Raw genomic sequence first — 16,417 nt, 5'->3', positions numbered from 1 at the left:
TTGCCCACTGCAGCCACTTGTACACTCCTAAAACTTGATCCACAGTCCTGGGAAAACATTGCCCTGAGCTTTTTTTGGAGTGCTACCATGGTATACAGGGAAAGGAAAGAGGGAGAGTTCCTTTTTATTTTGCCCACCCAATGTTGGACAGAATGTCCTTACCCCCTATAATTATGCAAGCATATGCAAGAGGCAATGGTGCCCCTCAGTTGCAGTCTTCCTTATCCATTACTATAATGTAACATGACCAATAATAACAACATTGGTTGTTGTGGGTTTTTCAGGCTCTTCAGCCAGGTTCTGAAGGTTGTTGTTCCTAACTTTTCACCAGTCTCTGTGGCCGGCATCTTCAGAGGACAGCACTCTGTGCTCTGGTGTAGTTGGCTTGGAAGTGGAGTATTTATGGCTGTGAGATGGGCTTTTGTCTTTTTCTGTAGATGGGTGATTAGTGTGTCTTGCTGTGGGTGTATTGTTGTGATAAGAAATTGATAGACTATATTTCATTACTTTACAAAAATCCCTGAACAACAAAACTGAGCAGGATATATTGTAGAATTTTTAAAAGGGGATGGTATATGGAGGTGGGCTTTGTAAAGGTGCACATCCCTAGCTCTGAAACTAAGGGAAACACTTCATGGCTAGAGTAGGACAGAAGACACTTTGAAGTTTCAGTAAACTTTTAATATTTTCCTTGAGGAGTGAAATGACACGCAGCTGTCATTTTGAAATGGTGGCTTCAGACCAGAAGTGGAAAGGCCACCATTTTACTGGCAACAGCACTACCTCATGAAAAGCAGTTACAGTGGTACCTCGACTTATGAACTTAATCCATATTGGAACGGCATTCGTACGTCAAAAAGTTCATAAGTCGAGGCAAGATTTCCCATAGGAATGGATTGAAAACCATTTAATCAGTTCAGGCTGTTTTTCATTCATATGTTGAGGCGCTGTTCGTATGTAGAGGCATTAGTTCCCATAGGAACTAATGCAAAGCCGGTTAATCCGTACTCTACCACTAGGGGGAGAATTTTTTAATTTTTTCTTCTTCTTTTGACCTAAGATGAACTTAGGTCAAAAAAGGGGCAGGAAAGTTTTTTTTTCCGTTCGTAAGTCAAGGCTCAATTTGCAAGTTGAATTTTGCGACCGGAGCCATTCATAACTTGAAACGTTCGCAAGTGGAGACGTTCGTAAGTCGAGGTATCACTGTATCTAGTTTTTCATAATCTTCTACATTAAGGACAATACACTGTTTACTTTTCCTTTCAGAGAAAAATGTTTTTAGTTTTCTCATCCACTACATTTCCTGTCCTTCTCTATTTTGTTTGTTTACTCACTTATTTCTTGGTTTTTGCTTTACGCAGGGCAAACAAAACTGCACATGAAGTTACTACAGAATTCCCAGAAGAGTTTTTTAATTACCTTTTGGCTTCTTTCCCAAATTCTTCTCCCCATTATTCTGAATCTAAAGAACAGTGGAGGTTGAGTAATAAGAAACTGTGGTTACTGAGGACTTCTTCATTTGGTTGACTGAAGTTAAAAAGGCGAGAGATCATAGAATCATAGAATAATTGAGTAGGAAAGGACCTATAAGGCCATCAAGTCCAACCTCTTGCTCAACACAGGAATCCAAATCAAAGCAAGAATTTTTTTTCCTGAATATCTGCAGAGGAAGTAGCTGCTTGTATGGGTAAAAGTTTAATTCATTTCTTTATTTACAAAATCAGCATATTGCCACCTGGACAAGACAACTCTCAGTTTACCCACCATCATAATTATAAAATACATCCTTGTTATGTATATATGCATGTGCATCTTTTACTACAATAAACAAACCTGTGATATGACCATTAATTCAATTGTGAACTGTATCAATTAAGGTATGTACACTGATCGTTTCAGAGAGAAATGGGCACTCAGTGTGATTCACTACAATATCATTCTACTAATGGCATTTACTGCAACTGTTCTTAAACAAATGGCCTCTGGTATTCATATTTGGTTTCAACAAAATAATGTATACTTTGGGAGCAAAAATACAACTCAGTAATCCCGCACTGGAGGCCAGGATACAGAAGATCTCCACAGCTACGACATATTTGCCTTTGCTGCTCAGGTAAGTTGGAATGAAGGTTACCCAGACACTGCAAAACACCAACATGCTGAAGGTGATAAATTTAGTCTCATTGAACGTGCTGGGCAATTTCCTGGCTAGGTAGGCCACGGTGAAGCTAACAAGTGCCTGAACACCCATGTAGGCCAGGACAGTGTAAAACATAGTTTCTGAGCCTTTGTTGCATTGTACCACAATCTGCCCAGTCTGTGAGACCATGTCAAGATCTGGGAATGGGGGAGAAGTGCCTAGCCATATGGCACAGATGACAACTTGGACAATAGTACAAAGAAGGACAAGGTAGCTGGGCAGTCTTCTGCCCACCCATTTCTTCCACTTGTTTCCAGGATTTGTGGCTTTGAATGCCAAGATCACAGTGATTGTTTTGGCTAGCACACTAGAAAGTGCCAGAGAAAAGACATTCCCAAAAGCAGTTTGCCTGAGTAGGCAATTTATCTTGCTGGGTCGTCCAAAGAACAGTAAGGAACAAAGGAAGCAGAGCAAGAGTGAAATTAGCAGAAGATAGGTAAGGTCCCTATTGTTGGCTTTGACAATCGGCGTGTTCTGATGCTTAATAAATATTCCAAGCACTGAGGCTGTCAGCAGGGTACAAAATAGCGTAGCAGAAATCAGACTGATCCCTAAGGGGTCATCATGAGCAAGAAAAGCTATAGCTTTAGGGATACATCTATTTTGATGCTTGTTTGGATGCTCAATTTCAGGGCACCTATAGCAATTATGTGCATCTGAAAGAAGCAGAGAAAAATTATTTAGAAAGTTCAAATTGATGGTGATAAACACTGAATCGCTACCTGGGAATTAACCTAAATAGTGGTCCTTCAGTACTTGATGTGTGATTGGTCAGCTATGTTTGATTTTACATTCAATCAAGTAATCATGTTCCCCCTGAAATATATTAGCATGAAAGAGCTAGGATGATGTATTTAAAATATGCATGTATTTTTACATTTGGGGATGCATTTTTAATTATCCCAGCTGATGATAAAGGTACTATATAATACTGATGAATGTCTTCAAAATACAAAACTTGCATGAATATGAGTGGTCATTAAAAAAAAACAACACCCAAAATATATATTGCATTGCAGGAAAATACACCATTGCAGTTAAACAAATCTTATTATTTCATTTTTGCTCACTTGCTTGTTTGTTCTGGGAGAATTCAGAAGCAGAGGTTTCTTCCTCAAAAATACTGAAAAACATTATTGGAGTCACCTACCTGTTTGGTTTGAAATAATCCCTTCTGGACACAAGATACAATCATAACAACAAGATGCATATCCTTCAAGAACCCTCATGTGGTATCCTGGATGGCATTTCTCAGAGCACATTGACTGTGGCAATGTCTAACCATAAATAAAAGAGAATTCCATTCAATTCAACCAAATGAACACGAAGTCTTGTATTTTATTTTATTTTATTTACTGTATTTTATTTTCAACCTCTGTTTTATCAAGGAATGGAGGAAAGTCTTCAATGTTGTAGGGCATTCTTTTCATGTTTGCTAGAATCTTATGGTCTACCAACTGAATACGTAGTATTCAAGAACCCTGAACACAAGTCCTTGATTTGAATATCAGAAATGAACAGGAATTTTCATACCTGAAGATTTTTATAGGAAAAAAGAAAAAGAAAAATTTGAACTCATCCACATTTTTCATTTCAGCAGTATAATTCAAGCTGGTTGAGAGAGATTTTTTGCTGCTCTTATTAATTAAAAATCCTTGTCAATCAGCTGCAGCTAGAAATCAGCCAGAAATCTATGTATGTAGATCCAGATTTAACTTCTACTCATCTCAGTTGTAAAAAAGGTAAATTAGTGTACATTAAAAGAACATAAAATAATTAAATGCAAAATCATTTTTGTTAGTGGGGTATAGCAAAATTACATTTTAAAGGCAATGTAACAAGCAGAAACAAAGTTATCTTATAGGTAATTTGTGATGGTGTCTAGTTACTTTTGGCAGTTAACAATAGCTACCTGACTGGGCACTGTGGAAAACAGTTAAAATGTTTTTTAAAATATTATACCCCAATGTGCTTTTAATTGTGTATTGATTTAATTGTGTCACTGTGTTGGGAGAAAAAAGGGCATATAAAAATAAATTAAAAATAAATAATTCCAATAGATCAATAAAAATGAGGATGCAATGTGTGAGGCCAGCATGTGTAATTTCTGAATTACTTCTCAGCATCCTTAAGATATAACTGTTCTATTTTTAATCATAAACTTTGGAGAGCAAATTACACCAGTTCAAAAGCATGCAAATATGAGTAGATAAATAGGTATCACCATGGTGGGAAGGTAACGGCATTCCGTGTCTAGTCATGCTGGCCACATGACCATGGAAATTGTCTTCAAACAAAACGCTGGCTCTACAGCTTGGAAACGGAGATGAGCACTGTGCCCTAGAGTCGGACACGACTGTACTAAATGCCAAGGGCAACCTTTACGTATACCTTATACTGCTCAAGTATATCTCTAGGTCCTGGAACTTCAGAGATGGCTATTATCTTGGTTCGAATCATGTTTGTTGTGGACCTCGGTAAAAGCTTTCTTAGCAATTGCTTTCAGCCTCTATCATTCCCTGCCAGCCTTTTTATTGCAATAGGTCTTTGGGCTGTAAGCTGGTTTGTTGTAGGAGGTTCAATTATTGGTTATGTAATTTAAACAATGGGCAATCTTACATTAAGTAAACAAAAAATTAACTCTGCTTTTAATATGCTTTGCTTATAGATTTGCATATATTTGTGTTTTGTTTTGAAGAAAGCTGAGGCATAAATTTCATGAATAAATAGACTCATGCACATCCAGGCTTGTACCCACAGACATATTATCGGCCTTATCAGGAACACTATTGAAGCTCAGGTGCAGCTGTTGAAATGGAAACATCACCAAAGACTGTGGTTTACAATCCCAGGAAATGTGTTGTTTGTTGCTTTAACCACTGGCATTGCATCATTGCTCAAGATCCTAAAATCTGCAGTACCTACCTGGTTGAAGATGCTAGGCCATGTAATGGCATCTTTATTTACAATAAACCTTTGATCAGAGAAAGCCTGGGAAGCCAGTGTTCCAATTCTCACTTGGATAAAGGATTTATTTGGGAATGTGACCCAGTTAACAATGTCATATCCCGTGGATAATTCCATGTTTTCGTTGAAAAACACCTCATCTCCAGCACTGTTGTTAAAATGGATTTTTCTCAAAAATGAGTGAAGCTAGAAGGCAAAAGGGAACCTCATCTTTGCATTAAGGGATAAAGGTTTTTAAAGAACAAAGGTTCTATGTGCTTTTCACATTGATTAAAAATACATTCTTAGAAGGACTATTATTGTGTTTCTTTAGATTCAACCCATAGCAGTTACAGGTATCATAATTTTCCAGTGTTAAATTCTGAAAATCTAGGATAAGTCCAATGTTATTTCTAACCCATTTAATTCAATGGGAAGTATATTAGACATAATTACATAATAATGGCCAAAGTCCTGTTCTGAACTTTAACCTGTTGAATGAAAATGACATAATCATAGCATCAAATGGTCACTAATTAGCATTCACTTGCTTAGATTCTTGGTTGTGTATCAAGCCACTAGACTGACGTTCAATGAGGAAGTCAAACAGAGGCTAATTAATTAGCAGCAACTAGCTGCTCTGAGTTGCACCATTTCAAGTCTGCTGATATTAACCACAGAGCAGGATTTTGACTGTTCTTCAACTTTTATACAAGTCTACAATAGGAGTTTGGCCAATATGACTAACCATAAAGCTGTCTACTGATAATGTACTGGTATTATATTATTACCTCCCACGGCTGCATTATCTCATGTTCCAGTCCAGATGTTCCTGAACACCTCACATGTTCTGATAAATAAATGGTATGCAAAGCATATGCCAAGACATAAACTGCATTGTAGATATTATAGCTCTCGCCCGACATAGTCATTTCAAATATTGTCTGAGGAAGGCCTTCCAGCTTTTCCTTCTCTGTACAGATGTTCAGTTTTTCTGTGCTCTTGTAGGAATTAGAGACTACACAACCAAATGCGTCCTGCCAGAACTGTTGGATAAAACTGCTGTCAGAGTGCTTATAGGGGTTAAAGTTCTGGAGAAAGCTCTGGAATCCTGGAGGATCATTTTTGTGGATGGTGAAAGACAAGGAACCATGGAAATATTTGACATCCCAGGCACTGAGAAAAACCTGTGAAGTGAAGTCCCACTGTGCTGTTGTGATCCAAATCTTCTGTATCAAGCTCCTGGTTAATTTTTCACTGTGATGGAGCAATAGTTCTAAACCAAGCATATAAGATGTGTCCCCATACCCAACAACCACATTGGCTTTTGTACAAAGAAGACTGTTCAAAGTTTGTACATTATTGAATATATAGTATGGGGATCCGTTACTGGCTACAGCCATAGAGAAAGGTGGAGCCTTTTCTAAAAAGGCTACACAGATACTGTATTTACTAAGAATTGATTTCACAGCTTGTGCAAACTCTTCCCCGTGGTTATCATTTGAAACAATGAGACCAACCCACGTCCATCCAAAATATAGTAGCAGCTGCACTATCCCATCATACTGGACAGCTTCATTTTGGACCATTTGATAGGAAAATGGGAACTGAATCATATCACTCATTATTGCGTGGATCGAACCATAAGTGAGCTGGAAAAGAATAACATGAAGATTTTTTTTCCAAACATGAGAAAAACAAAACAAATCACCATTTTTAAAAAAATAATAATTGCTTTCAATTCTATCATGAAGGCACTAGGAATGTAATTTGTTGCTTGTCTCATCCTCACATGTGAGGCCAAGAAACCATGATGCTATTCTTATCTCCTACCATAGACCAGACAGCAAAAAATCTGCAGCAACAAAAATCTTTGGTATAAACAACACTTTAATGAAAATAATTCAAGTTGTGTCAGATGAGGAAGGCTGCTGCATTATTGCAAGATATTTTAAGGCTCAGAGGCACTGGAAGACATATTTTTAAACATCTACCTAGCTGTTTAGCACTTGCTGAAGGGATGTGCTTTTCTCCTCAAAGGGAAATACAGTTCTACACAAATATGATTACTGAAAATTAAAGGGTAGGGAATGTCACTTGTCTTTTGTTGTTCAAATTGAGCTGAGATGTCTAATATGAGGTAGCCTAAGCTGAAGACAATGAAGAATTACAGAGAATATTTATTACATCCCAAGCAGAGACACTACTGGCTTGTCTCATTTGAAAGCATTGATGATGGAGCTCACAGTCATTATAGGCATGTCAGGTGTTTAAATGGGCTTATCCAAATACGAATACAGCTTTAGACAGTCATATGGTAACAAGGAATCATTATATTCATGAAGGCTTTCACGGCCGGGATCTAATGGTTGTTCTGGCTTTTTCGGGCTCTTTGGCCATGTTCTGAAGGTTGTTCTTCCTGATGTTTCGCCAGTCTCTGTGGCCGGCATCTTCAGAGGACAGCAACCTGAGCACAGGTTGCTGTCCTCTGAAGATGCCGCCACAGAGACTGGCGAAACGTCAGGAAGAACAACCTTCAGAACATGGCCAAAGAGCCCGAAAAACCCAGAACAACCAAGGAATCATTAGTTTCTTTGTGGAGGAAGATAAGCTCTACCGTGTCTTACTATTTTTCTTGTGTAAATAGCAACATGTCTGGAGAAGAAAAGTATCGTACACTTGTTTGCAGCCTATAAACACGAGATAGAACCCAGATTTTCTAGATTTCCTGCTCATGTTCAGAGCCTACACGTCTCTACTTCAGATCCTTCATCGTCTGAGTGAGCAAAGTGATGAAGGAGAGGAGCAAAGATAGCTTCACCTCGTGAACTATGTTGATGATTCCAGATTCCAGAATGATTGAACAGGAGTGCTGGAAAAATGACATTAAAACCTAGAAATGTCCAGCCTCCACCAAATGAACTGAACTGTCATTTTGCTACCTGACAATCTATACCTCCACTGTGCCCTGGACCACCCAAAGCAGCCCTCTTGCACACCAGAAAAAGTACAATACTGAAAAATTAATAAGTAAGAATTTGAGAACTCTTTATGACACCATTGTGCCTAGTGATGCAGCCTGCCCTACCAAAAGCACTTATACTGCCTTTGATTTACTTGTTTTTGTAGGCATTTGGCTGTTGCTTGGTATTTGAGTAGCAATTTTTTGTGTGATGAATTCCTACACAGCATTCTTTTACTCTGCCCATGGATTCTTACCTGGGGGATCTTGTAGAGACCTAAAATACTGGCCATCTGCATGGACGTTCTAGAATTTAGTCCTCCGACAACAACAGACATTTTGTATCGCCTTCCACATCGGTAATTTGGGAAGTTTTCTTTTTTAATAGACAACAAAGAAAGAGTGACATCGTAGTTGAATTTGTCACTGAAGACATTGTCATAGATGTGGAAGCCCAGGGTGATATTACTTAAAATATATGGATTGTTATTGATTTCTTCTGTGGCAAAAATAAGAGCCAAGGCATGCTGGTAGTTCTTTCTCACCAACCTACAGTGGAAGCAATATAGTTTCACTCTTAACCTTGGAACATTGATAATATAAAATTGGAAGCACTGCACTCATAATTCCTGTAAAACACCTAAAATTGCCCTTAAAAGGAAATAGAAATTTGCTAATGATACTTCAAATACAGTATTATGTAATCTGATCTGTATCAATGCTCTTCTCCACTAAACAGATGTTTTACTCTTAATGAGGATTATGTTCATTCCAGTGGTACCCCTATAATAGCAACACTAGCATGTCCATGTTCACCTCTAAGTGGTCTTCAGAATGTCTGGCTTCCAATTCAGCTTAATAATAACTCAGTAGACAGTCACCATTCCCATGGTTAGGAGTTTTATTGCAGGCTTTCATGTGGCCCAGATTTTGTTCTTATCTTATACATAAGGAATAAAGAAAATATAAAGCAGGCTGTCAAGAAAAGCATGAGAAACTCATCTGCCTTGCTGTTTTAACATGGAAGCAAAGGCCAGGTTTCATTTAGAACTGAGATGCGGCAGTAGGTGGTGACAAGAGAAAAGAAATGCAGCAGGGAAAATTGGGGATCCAGATATATTTGATAATATTTGTAGAAATAAATCGCATTCTAATATATCAGAGTAGAGTGAAAGCAAGGGCTTAGCTTGTTTTTTATGAAATGCATAAAACGAAAAAACAACTCATGCTGTAGTGATCTCTCTTTCTTTCTAACTCTTCAGCACTAGTTCTTTAACGAACTGGCCCCAAGCCTTCACCCACCGTTTGTCCAGACGGGATGAAGACTGCAGGCTGTGAAGACTAGTTAGGTAGTACATCAGCTTTGGATTTTTACCAGAGCTTTGAAGGAGCTATCTAAGGTGCTGAACTCTATCCCCCAAACAGGTTGCACGTGTTCGATAGCTCCTGCTAAAGTTAGAATGAGATCCAGAGTGGATTATCACCCTTTTGAAATCAATCTCACCAAACTCCAGCAGCTGGACTCCTGTGTGCTCCTGTTTGGGAGCAATTTCTGTTAAACCTGTTGCTGCCTTTTCCGCTTGGTAAACACACAAAGGGTAGTTCTGTTAGTATCTTCTATACAAATGTATTTGACAATCATATAGTATCAAGCAAGTTCACAATCTGAATGGATGCACTTAATGCAAGCTACATCTTCACTTACTCAAACTGCAGACCACTCCCGGGTACTGTTTTGAAGAATTCGTTTGGAAGCCCGACAGCACGTAAAGATAAAACGGCACTGACAATATGATTACCTGGCTTAAAATAGCCATCATTGTATCTTTGTGTTGCTGATTTGCAGCTGACCCTTGAGAGCATGTATGTTGTCTGAAAGAAGGACAGAAGCAAGATGAGGAAGAAAAGCATCTTATATCTTCAAATCTGTTGGAAAGGAAATTCATATCCACCAAAATGTTTCACATAATATACTTAGACAGGGTGAACGCTACAGTAGATACACCTATTTCCAGAATGAATTCAATCAACCACATGATGATGGAGCTATGGTTGGCTTGGGCTAGTTTGCAGTGAGTGGCAGAAAAACTATTTATATTACAATTGACACAGCAAGCTTTGATCTGAATTTGTGACTGATTTCTTTTTCTTTTCTTTGGTCATGTGAGACGTCTGTGTAGAAGAGTGTCAATTACAGTATTCTGGGTAATAACAGGGAAGATAATTACCTCTCCAAAGTGTTTGGTTTTCTCTCTGTAGTCGACCATCTGATTTTAAAAAATATATCTATCTAGAACCTTTGTAGAGGAAAAGTTTCTGCTTAATTTGATAGCCCCTTTGGTTGTAAAAGTGAAGAAAAGTTTCAGCATGTTCAGAGCTTGCGTGGAAGAGTTTGGAAAAGTTACATTTCTGGACCACATGTCCCCTGTCCAAGGATCAATAGTTTTCAGATCTCTGCACATTGGCTGAATAAACTTTTCAGCCAACTGGAATAGTGTCATTGACTTGTTTAATAATTATTATTATAGCTTACAACTTACGGCAAGCCATTCCAGGTATTTATACATATAGAGTATTAAGACCAACATGAATTTGAGCTACCAACATGAATTAGCCGCCTAGAGTGGTCTTAACCGACCAGATAGGCGGGATATAAATAAATAAATAAATAAATAAATAAATAAATAAATAAATAAATAAATAAATAAATAAATAAATATAAATATAAATATAAATATAAATATAAATATAAATATAAATATTATTATTATCATTATCATTATTATCATTATTATTATTATTAATAATAATAATAATAATAATAATAATAATAATAATAATAATAATAATAATAATAATAATAATAATAATAATAATAATAATAATAATAATGATGATGATGATGATGATGATGATGATGATGATGATGATGATGATAAGAAAGTGTGACGGCAAGAGGAGAAGGGGACGACAGAGGATGAGATGGCTGGACAGTGTCATCAAAGCTACCAACATGAATTTGACCAAACTCCGGGAGGCCGTGGAAGACAGGAAGGCCTGGCGTGCTCTGATCCATGGGGTCACGAAGAGTCAGACACGACTAAACAACTAAACAACAACAACAATTAAGAAAGGTTTTACTACTCCTCCCTTCAAGAGGTTTTCTGGGACTGTGCAGCTTACCTAAGACCGAAAAGGCTGACTTGTCTCCTAGGAGACACAGTGAAGAACTGAAATCAATCTCTGGTTCTGAATCCTGATGCCTAACTCACTGAGCTATTCAGCTAACTTTTTTTGTTAACTGCTAAAATTAGTGTTATATTTGGGACAGAGCCACAATCCAAAAGAACTTTGATTACATAGTCACCATATTCTTGTGGCAAAGGAAAGAGAACCTGAAGACCACAGAGAAAAGTTGGATTTTGTTCCTTTAGGTTCCCACTTACTTTGTCACCCATAATACTCTCCCATCACTTTCTTAAGCTATAGCCTTAACAACCCACACTGTATCTAGGAAAACACGCAAAAGCCTCTGTTTTAGAATTGTTTACAATAACGTGATTCAAATAGCCAGCTCCCCATGTTCACAATTTTTGACTGGCTCTAACACTTTCAAAATTGACTGCTTGTGGTTTTTGTTATTTTAAAAATATGTTTTATAATGTTTCCATTTTAATAACATGTTTATTTAATTCTTCTGTAATATTTGTATAGCTTCTTGTTTTCGGTTTTAAAATATTTTTTTCTTTAATTCATACTTGAAAAACGGCCCTGACAATTGGGTGTATTTGGGTGAGAAGTGGCTTTCTGATGAAAAATGGAGTCAGCTTTTGGGATTATCCTTTGCATGGTGTCATTTTATGAATGATAGTGAGCAGATGATGATATCCAGTAGACCATCTTGACTGCTGCTACTGGTGTTGTGAACATTCAAGCTGCCCTTTGCTGAAGCTGACAATAGCGTGAACACTCATATAGGCCAGAATAGCACAGAAAATGTAATTCGTACCTTGGCTTATGAAATCAACATATTACCACCTGCAAAAGATATCTCTTCATTTACGCAGAATCATGATTATAAAATATATCCTTGCATGAGTATGTACAGTGGTGCCTCACTAGATGATTACCTCGCAAAACGGTTAATTCACAAGACCATGGGTTTTTGCGATCACTATAGCGCTTCACAAAACGGTTTTCCCTATGGGCGATTTTCGCTAGACAATGTCTCGGTCCGTGCTTCGCAAGATGGTTTTTTTTTAGGGATGGTTTTTCTCAAGACAACAATTTTGACAGCTGGGTCTGCGCTTCACAAAACGGTTTTCCTATGGCCGATTTTCGCAAGACGACGATTTCCCCCCCTTGGAACGCATTAAATAGATTTCAATGCATTCCAGTGGGGAACCGCATTTCACAAGACGATGTTTTCACAAGACAGCGATTTTCGCGGAACGAATTAACATCATCTTGCGAGGCACCACTGTATCACCACATTAAATATTTTAGTGCTTTGATAACAGATGTAAATGGTAATATTTAAGGTGTGTTACACTGGTGGTTTTAGAGATAAATGGGCACTGAGTGTGATTTGCTCCATTGTTGTTGCTGCTAAAGATACACTACATTCAGTGAGATTCCGGAAAGGGGGCAAAATTCCATTAGCAGGTTGCAAATGAAGGGGTTCTTGATTGTGTTTCATTGGCCTACCTCATTTAATTTTGGCATGGAGGAAGAAGATTAAAATGGTGAGAAAGCTACATCTGGTTATTACCTTTTCCTTTATAGAAAAGGGTGGAAATAGAGCTGTGGAGATTGTCATTTTCCATCCCAGGAAGAAAGAAGGAAGCAGGCAAATCTATATTACCTCAGTGGCTGCTGTATTACAATGGCCAAAAGAACAGGTGAGAAAAATTTGTCAGTGTCATTGACACATGCATCTTAATTTTTAAAATCTCAAATTTGTAATATACCAGATATGGTATTTATGAAAATTCTTCAGGAAAGAACTTGAAAAGCAATCCAGGACATATACTCTTCCTGCTGTATAGATCATGTACCTGCAGTGAAGTCTGGAATTCTCACCCACTCTTTCTGAATTCTTTTTAAAATTCATTTTACTTATATCAGTAAACAAACAAACAAACAAACACCTTTTAACTTGCGAAATTCCATAGGTAGAGCTGTTTCCAACACAAGGAAGACCTATTATGCTTGTATAGAATAATGCAGTAAATTGGAATCTTAGCTCATGGAACAGGGATCAGTTTACCACTTAATTGCCATAACTGTCAATCCATTGATACCCACTTCTGACCAAAACAAAGGCAACAGATCAGAAAATACAAGTCTAATTGCCATATATTTGCACTTAATTTTATATTTACCAAACTGATGTTACTTTGCACTTTGTTCTAATTATTTTGCACTTTTAAGTTAATCAGTACAAAATGAACCAGTATAATACTTAAATGGATCTTCACACATAGAATCATGGACCAATAGCAGCAGAAAACATAAATGCTGAGCTATGACAGATGTGTGGTTACAATATGGTCTCTGAGAACCACTGGCTTTAACATAGTTTCTGTTGCAGAATTAAAATAAAAAAATATTGAGAGGATAAGGAAAATCTAATAGGGAAAACAAAAACATCAAGCAAGCAAGCCAAAACAGCCAAACAACAACTGAGTATGCTCAGTAGCCATAGAGTTTTGATCTCTGTTATGTAGTGTGTGATAACAGAAATCTATTAGGGAAAGAAAGAGTAGATTGAGATCTGCTGAGTAGCTCAGTGGTTTAGATTGGGAGTTTGATTCCCGACTCTGTCTCTTCATCAGGCTAGACTCGATGATCCATAGGGTCCCTTCCAGGTCTGCAGTACTAAGGTTATTATAAAATTGGATTTCTCAACCTTAGATTTACAGTATGTTCAATCTCTGAATGTGTGACCTCCAAAATCCCCTATCCCCAACAATCCCACTTAGTTCCTGAATCATGATAAATAAACAATAAGCCTCAACATGATCCTGATGTAAATAGCAAACATATGTACTATAATGTGTGTCATACAAATGTGGAAATTGGTTTCCCAGAGGTATGCAAGATTTAAGGTTTCAACTCAAGGAAGGACCATTTACTAGCTACAATCAGAAAATAAGCATGACTAATGTAACATTGTTGGAGAGACACAGCCTTTGTACTTAACAGAGTAAAATACTTTACTTGAAGATCAATTAAGTGAATTCTGTGTCCATTAGGAATGATACAGATGAAACTGGCTGTCCAAACAGCCCAACATGTAATTGCGTATAAAACAAAAGATCTCAATAATCTGAGATATGTTCAAATTTATTTTACCACACCTTTTTCAACCCTCCACACATAAATCCACATTTACAGTTTCTGCAAAGCCATTTTTTTCCACAATGTTCTCAGGGCTCCCTGGATTTCTTTGTTCCGTAGACTATAGATAACTGGATTTAACAAAGGGGTGATAACCGTGTAAGAAAATGATAGAACCTTGTCAACTGGTGGAGAGTAGCTGGATTTGGGTTTCAAATACATGGAACTAGCTGTGCCATAGAAGAGAACAACAACTATTAGATGTGAGGAGCATGTGGAGAAGGCTTTATATCTTCTATCCAAGGTTGGCATTTTTGTGATAGTGAAGATAATGCCAATGTAAGATAAGATGATCAGTAGGAATGGTAGCATGATAGCCATCAGGGCCACTCCAATTACTTGGACTTCATTTAAGAACGTGTTTCCACAAACCAATTCCAAAAGGGGCTGTATCTCACAGAAGAAATGATTGACTGTCATGCCACAAAATGGCATACGGAATGTGACAGTGGTGTGGACCAGCCCAACAATAGTCCCACATGTGTATGAGCCAGTCACCATCGTCCAACAAACATTCCTGCTCATGATGATCGTGTAGCGCAGCGGGTGACATATTGCAACATACCTGTCAAAGGCCATGGCAGCTAGAAAAAAACATTCAGCAACTCCAAAAAACAGGAAAAGAAACATTTGTATGGCACATCCCTGGAAAGAAATAATGGTAGTCTTCATTAACAAAATCTCCAACAGCTTGGGTATGATGATTGACATATAGCAAGCCTCTAAGCAGGCTAGGTGCATCAGGAAGAAATACATTGGGGTGCTCAGGACAGGGTCAGATTTTACTATCAGAATAATCATCATGTTTGTCATTAAGGTGGCCATATAGAGACAGAGCAACACGACAAAGATCACAAGACGAAACTGTTGAGTCTCTGCAAATCCTACCAGTACAAATCCAGAGAAAACGGTGGCATTTCCTTGCCTACTCATGTTGCCAGTAACATATTTCACATCCTTAGTCGATCTAGTCTTCTCCTTCATCCATGCTTACTCTTTACTTTTGCTTTGTGTTACTGAAACCATTATAAATTAGTGTTATTTTTTTTGCAGATCACTCTTGCAAAGCAAAATGATATTCTTGATGATGTTGCAAAAACCATTTGCATTTTCTCATGTGTATTCCACAGCAGTTATAGTTATATTCTTGATAACCTCAATTCAAGCCTTTGCTCTGTAAGGCAATCAAAATAACATTATGCACAGAAAGAGATACCATATGATGACTGCTTTAAAAAAATCTGTGAAGGTGAAACCAAGAACAAATGTCTGGGCACTCGAATGCATACAAAATCTTCAAGCTGTGAGGGTAGAGAGTGGATTGTTCATCACCTAGCTATTAGACTGATCTGGAACTAGGCCATTGAGTCAAAAATTGTGCACTATTGGATTCCATGGGCTTGTTCAGGGACAGATCCTTTTCCAAATTCCTCACTTATTGGGTGTTCAAATTGCATGTATTTAACCTTTGATTGTTAGGGAATCCTTTTTAAAATATTGGCTTATATCATCAGCAAGAAATGAAGGGAAGGAGAGGCAAAAGAATGGAAATATGGAGGGATGGATAGAGGGGCATCCACCTCCCAACTCCTTCTGCCAGAATAACGCTTGTTAGGATCAGATAAAACACTTTTCTTATTACCTTAATCGAGTTGACAATCCAAGCAGCGAGGATAAGACTGACCCAAAGCACAGCCTGAAAACATTTTTCAAGTGCAGAATTTCATGATCTGCTCAACATGTAATTTGCAGGTGATTTTAGAGGTCTCTACTGCAAAATCACACATTCCCGTGTATTGATGGCAATGAAGCACTCGCACATGTACTGTTATTCTGCTCCTTGAACAGTGATTTATGGAAAATGTTCACCACTACATTACTGATTTCTATCTGAGACTTCTCCTGTA

The 16,417-nt window shown here is 37.7% G+C and overlaps 2 protein-coding genes across 2 annotated transcripts; both read right to left on the bottom strand.

Annotated features, from left to right (window-relative positions):
• Positions 1-563: 563 nt before the first annotated feature.
• LOC110091071 (vomeronasal type-2 receptor 26-like) lies at positions 564-11,566 on the bottom strand. Its single transcript, XM_078378744.1, has 7 exons — positions 11,555-11,566; positions 9,814-9,980; positions 8,366-8,657; positions 5,938-6,798; positions 5,126-5,353; positions 4,955-5,006; positions 564-2,856 (listed from the first exon to the last, which is right to left on the bottom strand). The coding sequence occupies exons 1-7, from the start codon at positions 11,564-11,566 to the stop codon at positions 1,943-1,945; spliced, it is 2,526 nt and encodes an 841-aa protein (XP_078234870.1). The 3' UTR covers positions 564-1,942.
• Positions 11,567-13,757: 2,191 nt separating this feature from the next.
• LOC110091072 (olfactory receptor 10C1-like) lies at positions 13,758-15,899 on the bottom strand. The gene has a single exon (XM_020815046.3). The coding sequence runs from the start codon at positions 15,492-15,494 to the stop codon at positions 14,502-14,504; it is 993 nt and encodes a 330-aa protein (XP_020670705.3). The 5' UTR covers positions 15,495-15,899; the 3' UTR covers positions 13,758-14,501.
• Between the last annotated feature and the right edge of the window lie 518 nt (positions 15,900-16,417).

Source organism: Pogona vitticeps, chromosome 6 (genome assembly GCF_051106095.1).
Source record: "Pogona vitticeps strain Pit_001003342236 chromosome 6, PviZW2.1, whole genome shotgun sequence".
Classification (NCBI taxonomy): domain Eukaryota; kingdom Metazoa; phylum Chordata; class Lepidosauria; order Squamata; family Agamidae; genus Pogona; species Pogona vitticeps.
The sequence above is the reverse complement of the archived record's forward strand: the minus strand, read 5'-3'. Positions and strand labels throughout refer to the sequence as shown.